The sequence below is a fragment of the Catharus ustulatus genome, chromosome 16, assembly GCF_009819885.2.
Source record: "Catharus ustulatus isolate bCatUst1 chromosome 16, bCatUst1.pri.v2, whole genome shotgun sequence".
NCBI classification, from domain to species: Eukaryota; Metazoa; Chordata; class Aves; order Passeriformes; family Turdidae; genus Catharus; species Catharus ustulatus.
The window spans coordinates 6,439,979-6,452,231 of record NC_046236.1 but is presented as its reverse complement, the minus strand read 5'-3'; the positions used below and the strand labels follow the sequence as shown (position 1 = coordinate 6,452,231).

Below are 12,253 nucleotides of genomic sequence, written 5' to 3'. Positions count from 1 at the left end.
TATTTTCAGTTTGAATGATTCAGCCAAAGCTCTTCTGTATTTCATTCTTTCACTCTCCTCCTTTTTTGCAAGTCTGACAAATGTGGAACAGTTGAAACTAGTCTCTGTTTTCATAAAGTAAGTCAGGACTGTTTTTTAAAAATACAAAGAGTGAAAAAGACAGAAGTAGGAGAACATAGGGTAGGTAGAACTCCAGATGTGGTTAAGGGGGGACACTCTTCTGACTTGCTGCTAACTGTGCTATCTTTACATGTGCATATGAAATGCAGCACCTTGGCTGAGTGTTACATTATTTTCTGAATAATGGAAAGGTAGAAGACAACGTATAAAATATGTACAATGTATACATAAATAACATGCCTGCAAAGAGCATGAAATTTTTTTATTTCTTTAAAAAGTGTTAAAATTCCAAAATTTACTTTAGCAGTTGTATAGAATGTATTTTTTTACTGCTGCTTAAATTACCACAGCTATTTAAATGCCACCACTATCTAAATTACCACAAAAGTATTTTGCTCTCAACAACATAACAGAATTTAGTTCCTGATGAAGCAAATGCTTTTCCTTGTGCTTGAACTTTGCAAGCTGTGTCTAATGACTCTGTGGCAGTGCAGCCTGCAGTGCCTAAAGATGAGATCAAAATTAACCCTCAACAAACTTAAGCATTGTTCATGATTTTAGTAAAATACAGAGAATAGTTCTGCTTTGAGCTATTCCATGCAGCAGAAATTGTCCTAATTTGAACATTAATTTGCCTTACTGCTTCAGAAAGGACTTTGTTATGCACATAATTCATCTGAAGACAAGGTACAGGGAAATCTTACTGGGTATGTGTTTGAGATCATTATGTGAGAGGTATTTTACTTCACAAGTTCATTTTCTATCTGTTCATATGGATCAGATATCAGTGTCATCTTCTCTGAAGTTTGGAAGACACCGGACAAGCTACATAGCCACTGTTGCCCACCCATTTAATTACACTCTGAAGCAACTGGAAGTGCGTTCCCTGTCAGAAACAAGGGGCAGAAAGTACAACCAGCAGGTGAGATCATAAGACTGGGCTGCAAAACACACAGCTGTGATGCTGGATTTACTGTGAGTGTGCCTTTCATCCTTGAGAATTGCAGAACCAGAAATCATCCTGAAAAGTGTAAAGAGCACCAAGTGCTGTCATTGCCTCAAGTCCAAACCACCAGCACTGTTTCCTAGCCAACAGCCTTGCATTTTTAGCATTCACCCATTTTGGATGGGAGAAACCCAGAAGTGCTCAGGAACCAGCCAAGCAATGAACATGAGGCAATTTTTGTCCATAAAGCAATGAACAAACTCCTAGTCTATACACACAAGAAAAACAGAAACAAAAAAACCCCAAAATAAAACTAAACCAGGAACCCTTTGATACCCCTGTGAAGAAAATGTGAATTTTCTTTGATTGTATAGGAAATTGCAACACAAATGTGAAAATGTGCAAGGCTAGAAAGGCTTTAAACTATAGTTGTGAAGTGCGATTGCAAAGCATATATAACGAAAAAGAGGAGGAGAAATTCCACAAATCATCCTTCAAGATCAAATACTGCAGTATAATTTCTGTCTGACAGTGCACTAGGCAGGTCAGAACACTGCAGCTGCTGAGGCTGAAGACTTTCAGCAATAAGCTGTGCCAGCTGTGCACTGTTTCTTCATCTGAAGCCCTTTGGTGCTGAGGGGGGTTTGCACAATACTCAGTATGGTTCCAGAATCGTATTCAGAGGAAAAGACTCTTGTAGGGTCATTATTGCAGCAATGCCATTCCTTGCTTTGCATGACAGACCCCAGGCAGCTTCTGGAGAGGGCAACAAAGGCCTTCCATGGCCTTGGTTGCAGAAGTGCAGCTTCCCTGTGTTTGTCTCAGGCCTGGACTTCCAGACCACAGAGTTCCACGGAGTTTGAATGTGGATCTGTGGCAGCTTTCACTGGGGCTCAGTTGTCCTCCACTGGATGGGGATCATTGTGCTGGTTCTAGTCTTGCTGCTGGACAAATCCTTCTCTGCTTTCAGCTGCAGGTCTCAGGGAATGCTGGGCAGCCTGCTCATCTCCAGCTGGGCCTGGAGGACAAATCCAAGGTGGACGTCACTGCCTGGGGTGGCTGTGTGACACTCTCTGCAGGCCAGGTATGAGTCTTACATCCCTTGGAAGAGATGAGTGTAGCTGCATTTCTGCGTTTGATCCTCACAGAATTTTTTTTTTCTGTACTTGTTACCATATGAAAGCCTTGAAGTCAACCTTTTTGTGTCTCAGAGGAAGAAAAATAAGCCCTGTGAAAAATTCTGTTTCATGTTGCCAGACATGGTTGTACTTGGGCTGCAGGTTTCCCTCAAGACAGAGCTGTCAGCCCCTTAGGTTTCTTGGCAGAACTGAAGCAGTGTTCCATGGGTATAGACCATGCAGGGGCTCTCACAGGGTGTGTTTTTGCCCAGGAAACCTACTGCCCAAGGATATACTGAACACTTCTTTAAAACGTTACTTACACGTGTCAATTTTTTCCACTTTTTCAGCTTCAGAGAATATTAAGCATGGAACACCTGCATGCATGCGGGTCTCTAGAGCAAAGACCTGCATTGTTTAATGAATACCTAGATCTGAACTGGGATGACAAAACATTCAAACACAATTTCACATATGAGGTAAGAGAAGGCAGTTGTATCTGTTGACTCATCATTTTTGTGGAAGCTGTTCTCAGTAGTTGAGAAATTATTTTGGTTTTAGATGTAATGTTGAGTAGATTTTAACAAAGCTTCTATGGAGCACCATATTTTTGTGAAATATCATTATTTCACTTTACCTTTTACATTTTTCTCTACACAGGAAGAAAGCTAAATGGAGCATAGTTAAGAAAGAAAGGGTTCTTACAAACTAGAGGCCTCACCTGTGCCCTAAATTTGCAAAACTTGTAGGATGGGGACTGGTAACAAGGCTGATAAGCCAAAACATTGTCAAGTGGAAATGTTATCTTTTGGAAATGTTACATTAAAATCCTGAAGCTATGAGAATAACAAAAGCCAGCCTGGGGATGGGATGAGTGGGCTCCAAGGAGTGTCTAAGATCCTGCTGCCATCTTTTAACTTTGTTTACTTGGTTCATTGCAGAGAAATCAATTCTTGTATCCTGATAAATTTCAGTTAGAAGCTGTTCTGGAAAATATTTTCCTGACCCCATATACAAAACAGAAGATTCTGGGTAAAATGGAAACAAACTACTGCTCTTACCTGGATTACTATACAAGCTTTGAGTTCTGTGACCTTCCAAATGTAAGTCTGACACAAACTCATTGAACCTACTTCAGTTTAAATGTAATTACTTGTTTGGAGAAACTGAGTTTTCCTCAGCTGCAACTCTTCAGAAGACTTGCCATTCTTCTGTAACTTAAATAAATGAACAGTGTCATTTGATGGACTGAGGCAGAAAGGTTCTGTTTGCCACTATAGTGTATTCTATAGGTCCTTTAATGATTGTAAACATTCTCACTTCCTCCAATGTTCTTTTTTTCCTGTTCCTCTTTCAGAGGTATCTTAATTTCATATTTCTGGAGAATACCAAAACAGGCTCATTAAGTGATCAAAAAGGAAACTAGAGAGGAGTAGAAGTGCTTTCCTTCCCCATGGGTAAAAGTTTGCTGGTTTTTATGATTGCTGTGCTGGTAGTGATGGATTTTTGAACTGTAACGTTGCCCAATTTTTCTATTACACACATAAACTGAAGGCCCACCCATGATCCTCCTTAGGTGTATGTTGGTCCTCAGAGTTGCTTGTAGACACTCACAAACACAGAACTTGGAACTTCCAATAAATGTCTCTCTCCACTTCACAGTGGCTGAAACACATCTTCCTTTATTTACTGTCAAAGCAGATCTCACTCTGTTAGCAACAGGACAGCTTTTTCCCAGATCAGGGTGTGAAAGAACCTGTTTATAATGCAAAGGAGGTATATGCATGGTACTCTAAAAGCAGGTGCCTCTGTATTTTTTTTGAATCATTCTCTTCAAAGGCATCATGGTTTAAACTCAGCTGGAAATTAAGCACTACAGTCACTCACTCAGCTCCCTCTCTCCCTTCCCTCTCCCTGTGGGATGGAGAGAACGATGAAAAATAAAACTTGTATGTTAAGATAAGAGCAATTTAATAATTGAAAACAAAGTAAAATATAATAATAATAGTTAGTACTACTACTGTTAATAATAATAATGAAAAGGAAAAAACTAAACAAAGTGATGCACAATACAATTGCTCATTACTCACTGCCCAGTTCCAGACCCCCCCTTCCCAAACACAGATTTGCCCCTTCTGGATAACTCCCCCCAGTTTATGTACTGGACATGATATTCTATGGTATGGAATCTCCCCTTTGGCCAGGTTGGGGCATCTGTCCTAGGTGGGCTTTTATGCACCTCCTCACAGGGAAAGCAGGAGAGACACACACAAAAAAAAGATCCTTGACTTAGGAAAAAAAAAATGAGCAAAAACCAAAACATCAGTGTGTAACCAACCCCATTCCCAAATCCCAAACTGTACCAGTTATTGAGAAGAAATTAACTCTATCCCAGTCGAAAACAGGACAATATTCACCTCACCTCCTATGTATCCCAAACTTTATCAAAACATCTGGCTAGAGTAGCTGAGAAGTGTAGGAGCAAAAAACATAGGCCATTCAAACAAAATGTAGTTCTCTGCAGCTGCTCCTCTGGCCTTAGGGTGTAATCACTGAAGTGATTTTCTGTGCTTTGTTAGAGCACCGAAACTGAAGTTGTGATGAAGACAGTGCTGTGAGGAGCAGGAGGATGTGCTGGTTTCTGAAACTGCAAGTTTTGCTCGTGGTGTTATTTCATGAGAATGCTGCCACTGTACAAATTCTTACTACTCAAAACAGAGCCCATTTGTTTGGAAGAATGTTGAAGCTTTAACACCTTTTTTGTGCGTCCTTAGGTAATTGTATTATCTGGAAAGCACCAGCTCAACAAAGATGACATCATTTTGCAGTCAGAGGGCAGATTCCACCTTGCTGATCACCGGAGAGATAAGGGGTTGTTTGGAATATCCATAAAGAATCAGAGCACTGCTGATGTAAAGAACTATTCTCTGGAAATTGAAGTGAGTTGCTCTTTTATTTTACTGACATTCCGTTTTCAAAGGCCTGCTGCCATGTATCTCCCGAACAGATCAGGCAGTGACTATAAAACAGCAGGCAACACAAAACAGTCCTGGTTTCTTTAGGGCTGTCTCTAAAGGAGCAGTTAGGCAGCATCCATGCGGTGTGACTGACAGACAAAGGAAGGCACCAACATTAGTTCTTTGTAGAGCTGTCACAAATAAAGCAGGCGTGCTCCTAGTGGAGTGTATCAGTTTTAAGAGGCTGTGTGCTGTTATAACTCCCCTTCAGCATGACCACTCTGTTGTGTGAGGTATGGGATTTTCACCTCCTCAAAAGAAAGAGGGAAACAAAATACAATGCTTACACAGAGCATAATTTGCCAGAAAAAAGAACTGATAAAAAAAAGAGGTAAACAAGGCACAGGACAGCTCATATGATGCTCATTCTGAGACAAATCTCTTCCTTTTTCTCTCTCTTCCCCCCCCCTCCCCCCCCCCTCCCCATTTTGCATTTGCTTTTAATTTCCTGTGAAATTAAAATGGTGGAGAGGCAGATGGAAACAACAGAGTGAGGCAAAAAACTCACGGAGCCGGCACCATCCAAATTCTTCATTAGCAGGAATGCGGGTACTTCAGGCACTAACTGATACAACAAATCATCCCTTAACAAAATTACGATGATGGTTTAATCAGTAACAAATACTAAACTATTTTTCCATTCCTCTCTTTTTAGAGACGAGGGAGATAAAATAATTATCAGCTGCTCTGCATGACCTTGCTTCATTCTGTGTTTTGGAATAAATGGCACAAATTAGCAGCCTTACAGAGAACTGACTGGGACATTGTTTCTTTCATTGCTTCCATTAATATTTTGTCCACCAGCCTCGTTCTATCCAGTCATTCATCTCCTGGGCCAATCACTGTGATGCTTGTGCCTCTCTTAGTGTAACTCCTGCATAGTGCACAAGCATTGGGAAACATTCCCCTCACCACTTACCCTTTTGTGGGAAGCACTCATATTTGAGCTCCATCTCTGAAGGATCATTAATTCTGTGTGGTGGCTTTGAATAAATGTTTTTTCCTTTATGGCTGCAGTTAAGAGCCTTTGAAGATATTTGGCTAGGCCTGACAGGAACTGCTGCTTCCTCATCTGTCCAGAGCCAAATCCTGGTGGAAGGGATTATTGATCAGAAAGAGAAAGTAAAAGTAGCTGCTTCAAAAGCAAAGGAGTGTTTTCAGTACTACATGGGGTATCTGCAAGGTAGGTACCTCACTGACCATGCTCTCAGCCATAGGACTTTGTTTTAGTTCATCCTGCAAAGAGCAGGGAGCTGGACTGGATGATCCTTATGGGTCCCTTTCAACTGGAGCTATTCTGGGACTCCCAGTGTCATTGCTATGAAGAGACAGGAAGAAAGGCCGTGTCTCTAGCACTGAGCTAGCTCAGCTCATTCAGGCTATGGTCTTTCAGATAAAGAAAAGCTGAAGCTTAAAATTTGTTACAAAGGTCAGTTTGGGAGACTGTTTTTATGATTATAATAGATAGTAACAAAATACAGGATTAATTTCCTCTTGATTTAACCATCTTAAACTTTTGTGCCTTGTTTAAAATAATAATTGCATTCCAAATTCAAGAAAGGAAATGAGAGAGGCACCTCCAGAGACTGACTGTACCACATGCTGGAATAGCTGTAGGAACTGGGATGTGTGAAGTGGGATGTGTGCAATCACTGGCTGCAGGGGATTGTCTCACAGCAGTCTGATAACAGAGAGGAAAAAAAGGCTGGTGGTTCAAGTTATGCCTAAATTCCAGATGCGTAAAGTGAGATGAAATGAGCTGCGAGAGGTGGGGCTCATCCACATTTCAGCTACATTAGAGTTGGGTGTAAACCAAATAGATTTGGTGGTATCCCAGTTGTCTCAAACTCACTTTGCTGACAATCCCAGCCCTTGTTTCACTTATGGATTTGCCATTCCACATTTCTGCAGGGGAGTTTATTTCAGGTTCATGTCCTCACCTGTAAGTGCTATGATGTTTTTGAGATTATAGGACCATTAGTTTGTGAACCACTGATGTCAGACGTTTGTAGAAATTACTCAGCTCAGCTCTCAACCCAGATTCTACGTGCGCTTTGCCAACTATTTGTTTATGCTCACCAGTGCTTCTGTAGAAACGTGTGTGTGGTGGGTGGAACTGACAGGCTTTCATTTAAGGGCTGAGCAGTTTTGAAACATCTGCAACAAGGGACAGTGAGGACTAAAGTAAATCAGTGTGACCGATTTAGATTTACATCAATCCAGTGCTTCCTTTGCAGTAACAAATCTGTATTTGTAACTCATTGACAAACCACACAGAAGATATCAAACCCTGACACTGATCTAATTGTCTCCTGTTTATCTCTTCTGTTTTGTTTTTGGTTTTTTTTCCTCCACACCTAACACACTCAGCCTCCGATTGATCACCTAAGTAATTAAAAGCTGGCTTTGAAACAATGTCTGTTAATGTTGTTCCTGTAAGTGAGTGCTCTTTTCCTTCCTTAAGGGGATTTGGAAGAAGGAATGGAAGTCAGTGCTTGTTCTGATGGGCAACAGATGGCTGCCATTAACACCTATCTCAGCATCAATGGTAAAAGGCACGAAAACGTGGGACAAGTGACTCTAGCAGCCGCTAATGGAAGCTTGAGTTTTCTGGCCCATGGATGTGGGGATCCAGCTCTTAAGGCTGAGGTGAGACCTTTGAGTGGCTGTTTAAAGCAGCATGATTTTCCAAGAATATTATTTGATTTTGTCATTTTGATGGAGTACTTTCCACGTAGGCTTCAGGTGTGCATTTTGGTGAGTAACCAGGTGAAATTATGCAATGTTTTAATTATTTTCACATTGATGTGAGAAGTTACCATGGTGAGAATTAAGAAGTTCAGCCATGCCTAGAGATAGAAAATACAGGACCCTCTTCTAAAGGGTGGATCCTATGACAAGGGTAAGTAAATAAAGTGAGAACAGCAGTAACTGCTCAGTGTGTTGGTTACAAAACTAATGATTAGAATCTGAACATGCTTTCACTTTTAGCAGGGTTTCACATACTCTCTGCTTCAGGAAGGCTTTTTGCTTTTTATCGTTTGACTTTTCTGTTACCTTGTCTATCCATTGAATAATGCAGTAGTTTCCCCTAAGAAATGTAAGGCCACTATGGGTGTTTGCTGGCATTTAAACTAGTACAAAACTTTGAATGATTTGGATCCAGCACAAGCAATTTTAAGTAATGAAATCAAGGTTTTAACAATCTTCTCACAGAACAAGCTTAATGAAATTGGGAGCCTTTTGAAAGCCACACTGATAGAGAAGATAAAGAAGTTTGATGGATACCTGTCGAGATTCAGGAGATCAGTAAGTATCTATGATCTGTGAAAAAACATGAAGTATTCATGCAGTGTTAATTAAACATCACTATATTACCTGCAGCTGTTTCTTTTTGCTCAAGCATTTCAATGATTACTCCTGTGCTGACCTGTAACTCACATACACACAAAAAGCATGTTTAATGTGGAGATCCTGTATTTCTGCACCAACGCTGTGGAGTCAGAATTGCCTCCCAATGAAGTAAAAGATTTTCTTGAGATCACTGTGTGTTTTGAAATTGCTTCTTTTTTTGGAACCACCGTAGGTGCAGCATTGCGGTTTCCTGTCTGAAGCAGCTGGCTGGCCTTCAATGGCCTTGCAAAGGGCAGCAGGATTCCTGCACAGTGGGGGTACAGCTGTCACCCTTGTGTGGAAGCAAAGTGGAATCAGGCACATTCTGAGAAGCAGGATCCCATTTTACCTGGAGAAAATTCAAGATGTTGTCCGGCAAATGCAGAATGAATTACAAAGTAAGCACAACGGTGCAAAGTAAGAATAGGGACAAGGTCAGTGAAGGCAAAGCAAACTTCACTGTAAACTATAGAACATACTGAACAGCACAAAGGTTTCTATTTTGATCTAGCATGCTGACCTTGGCTCTTAGTGTAGAGTGGGAACTTTGATGCAATAAGCTCTAAGGCAGCTCTCTGGGAGCACCTCTCTAATGAAATCAGTGGTGAGGTTTTTTCCAGGGTTGCAGGAGGCTGGGTTCAATTGGATGAGAACAGAGTCCTTAATTCCTAAGCTGAAGTATTTCTGCTAACAGTTCCCTGGCAAGCCTTTCTTCCCAAAGGACTGTTCATATCCATCCTTGAATTTTTAATACTTGTACTAATTGGATTTCATTTGATCAGTTTTTTTCCAAGCCTATCCAGTAGCCACTAATTCACTGTTCAGCTGGACTGTGGCCCATACTGAAACCTTTGAGAAATGTGGTCAGCTGGAATTAGCTGTGAGAACCTTCAGTTCTCACAAGGGTAAAAACTCACTTTGGGCCACTTAGCTCTAGGCTCTTCCCACTCAAAAATTGAATTTGCTTGATATACCATGCTTGAAATCAGTTGTGACCTAACTGTCCTGTTGCTCAGCAGGAGCAGTCTGTGCAGTGAAGTACAGCTGTACCACTCTGATGGGGACACATTGTAGAGCATCCCTTACATTCTTCTGGACAGCAGCAATGTATCTATAAGGGGGTCAGGGTCAGAGCTAAATGGCTCTTTCAGTTCACAGCTGTGCAATGTGCCTGACTGCCATGGAAACACAGCTGCCTCTTCCACTTTTCTGTGCCCCTCCTTCACTTATGGTGGAAGTTGGGCGGAAAAAAACAAGTAAAGGGCCTCTTTGTACCAAACCAGCTAAGGTTTGTCTCATTAATGTGTTTGCTTCAGAGCCATTAGCAACTTTGAAAGATGCCTACTATGATGCAACCTTGAAGCCATTGGATGAAGTGTGGAGAGAAAAGACAGAAGAGCACATGAAGAAAATCCAGGCTTTCTTACCCAAGATTGTAAAAGATGTGTGGCTAATGGAACCAATCCAGGTGGCAATAAAGGTTGTGAAAACAGGCTTGGATATGGTTGGTATAACTCAGTTCTCCATTTCTAATGGTTTAAAAGACAAGGCCTACACATTTAAGTCTTAGGCTTGAGCTACAGATACACAAAAATAGTTAACTATTTTTGTTTATGGAAATAGTACAGTTGTCTTTCCACATAACAATTGCCTTGTGCACAGGATATTTACTGTTCTTGCAATATTTGTCCTGCTTTGAAAGAGTACTTTTCCAGGTGGAGGAGAGGTTGTTTTACTAGTTCTAGTTGAACTCACAGCAGCAGTAATCTGTCATTCATACAGCTTTTACTTTTTTTGCAGAGGGAGGAGAAATTGTGATTCCAATAAACAGTGCACAAATAAATCTGGGTTCTTCTACTTGAAATGCAAAGCATAAAAAATGGATCATAAGGTTAATTTATATTATTAAAGATACCATCCTTTTCAAACTACTGAAGCACATTAACTTATTGAAGCATTGCTACGCTTTAAATTATGTTATTTAGGAAGAATATATTTCTGTCCATTATTTGTTGGTGTTGTGACTAGAGTCTGTCCTCTGGATATTAATCTCTACATGACAAGACCTGGTCAGGCAGGAGACAAATGCAAAAGACACTAAAGTGGTATTTTGCATTTCTTGATTTAAAACTCATTTGCAAGTACTGAGCCTGCCCTGAAGCCATACTGAAATTGCTTTTACAATCTCTGACTCTCCAACAGGCTACACAGCAGGTGCTCAGGTGGGCAGAGGCCACGTTTTCCAGAGCTGTGAGCAGGATCCGGAAGCCCTTGCTGAACCTGTACAGTTTCTCACCCAGGTAACTAACTGGTGTTTCTGCAGGATCCCTGCTTGGGGCAGTGTTCTAAAGTGATATGTGTACAATTATTCTTCCTGTCAGTGTGCAGCTGAGGGTTGCTTTAGTCACATCACATCCCAATGTTTATTCCTGTTGGCTGCCAGGCCCACTGTGTTTGAAAGGAGCTGCTGGAGAGCAAACAGGCTATCAGTAACTGATAACTGGCCTGAGATGGCCTGGGCCAGTGCTGCTCTTGGCCAGAGTAGGGTTGTGTTTTGCTGTTCTAACCAGACTACAACTCTTATGAATATTCCACTTCAGCATTTCATCAGTTCAGCAGATAAGGGGTGTTCTGTTCATATTCTACAGGAACTGTTCGGTGGCAGGAAAGCTGCCAGTGCTGCCTAAAGCAGACCTGTCCCTGCAGCTGGCAAATGTTACCACTTACCTCATTGGAGAAAAACTAATGAGGCCTCTGCAAGACCTCTACAATCTCAACATACTTGCAGAGTACTATAGATTCAAACGGAGGATGATGGAGAGCCCCTTTGAATGTAAGCCCTTTCAAAGTGCTGCTTTGTTTTGTACCTGGGTCTATTTCCACTTTGTTCTTTATTTTAAAAATTGTATCTGGAACAAGAGTTTATATAGAGATGGTTGCTAATTAATAGTGTTCCTATCAACTTGTATGTTGTCTTTCTTGTAAGATAGTGATGGTATGTATAAGATCAACACTATGGGCAAAACTGACATGCAGTAACACTACTAATATTAATACAAATTTTGCAACTCTTTATACTTCCTACTCTTAGGAGTAGAAAGAGCAGATTATATTTTTCTGCCTTATCCATATACTCTTGTGAGTTGATACTATGGGGTCCCTGCTAGTTGTATCTGTTGGCTCTGCGTCCTGGCACAGAGGCTTGGAATCTGGTGACTTCACCTCTGCTGCCTCTAGGATGAGCAAGCTGAGCCCTACCAAAACTGCAGCAACAGTACTGCCTGTAAAACTATTGCTAAATGCTAAAGGAATGCTCTGACAGTCCCAATTGTCCCTTAGAGGGAAGGCTTTTCCAGAAAACCCCTTTTCATGGTTTCCTTCCAGTACAGAATGACACAACAGAGGCTGTGAAAGTAGGTCCTAGTGACCCAATAATCTGAGTCATGTATCAGAAGGGTTTCCTGGACTGCAGCTGTTTGATGCACTGGTTTGGAAGGGTCATTTTTGGAGACTCTTTTGGATAAGTAATATTCTTGTGTTTTCTGCATAAGAATGTCTAATGTGTGTGTATGTGTTCATAAATATTACTATCAAGTAGAACAATAACAAGTCAAGATGAGCTTTGAATCCCAGTTCAACTTTATCAAAGTTTTATGGCA

At 41.0% G+C, this 12,253-nt stretch overlaps 1 protein-coding gene across 1 annotated transcript in view; it reads left to right on the top strand.

Annotated features, from left to right (window-relative positions):
* LOC117003938 overlaps positions 1–12,253 on the top strand; it is a 73,793-nt gene that overhangs the window by 54,289 nt on the left and 7,251 nt on the right. Inside the window, exons 56-67 of the mRNA XM_042779783.1 lie at positions 711–1,042; positions 2,037–2,150; positions 2,535–2,663; positions 3,126–3,305; positions 4,959–5,123; positions 6,219–6,384; positions 7,666–7,985; positions 8,340–8,510; positions 8,788–8,992; positions 9,911–10,098; positions 10,797–10,894; positions 11,243–11,427. Coding sequence (XP_042635717.1) covers positions 711–1,042; positions 2,037–2,150; positions 2,535–2,663; positions 3,126–3,305; positions 4,959–5,123; positions 6,219–6,384; positions 7,666–7,985; positions 8,340–8,510; positions 8,788–8,992; positions 9,911–10,098; positions 10,797–10,894; positions 11,243–11,427 — 2,253 coding nt within the window. The remainder of the gene's footprint in view (positions 1–710; positions 1,043–2,036; positions 2,151–2,534; positions 2,664–3,125; positions 3,306–4,958; positions 5,124–6,218; positions 6,385–7,665; positions 7,986–8,339; positions 8,511–8,787; positions 8,993–9,910; positions 10,099–10,796; positions 10,895–11,242; positions 11,428–12,253) is intronic.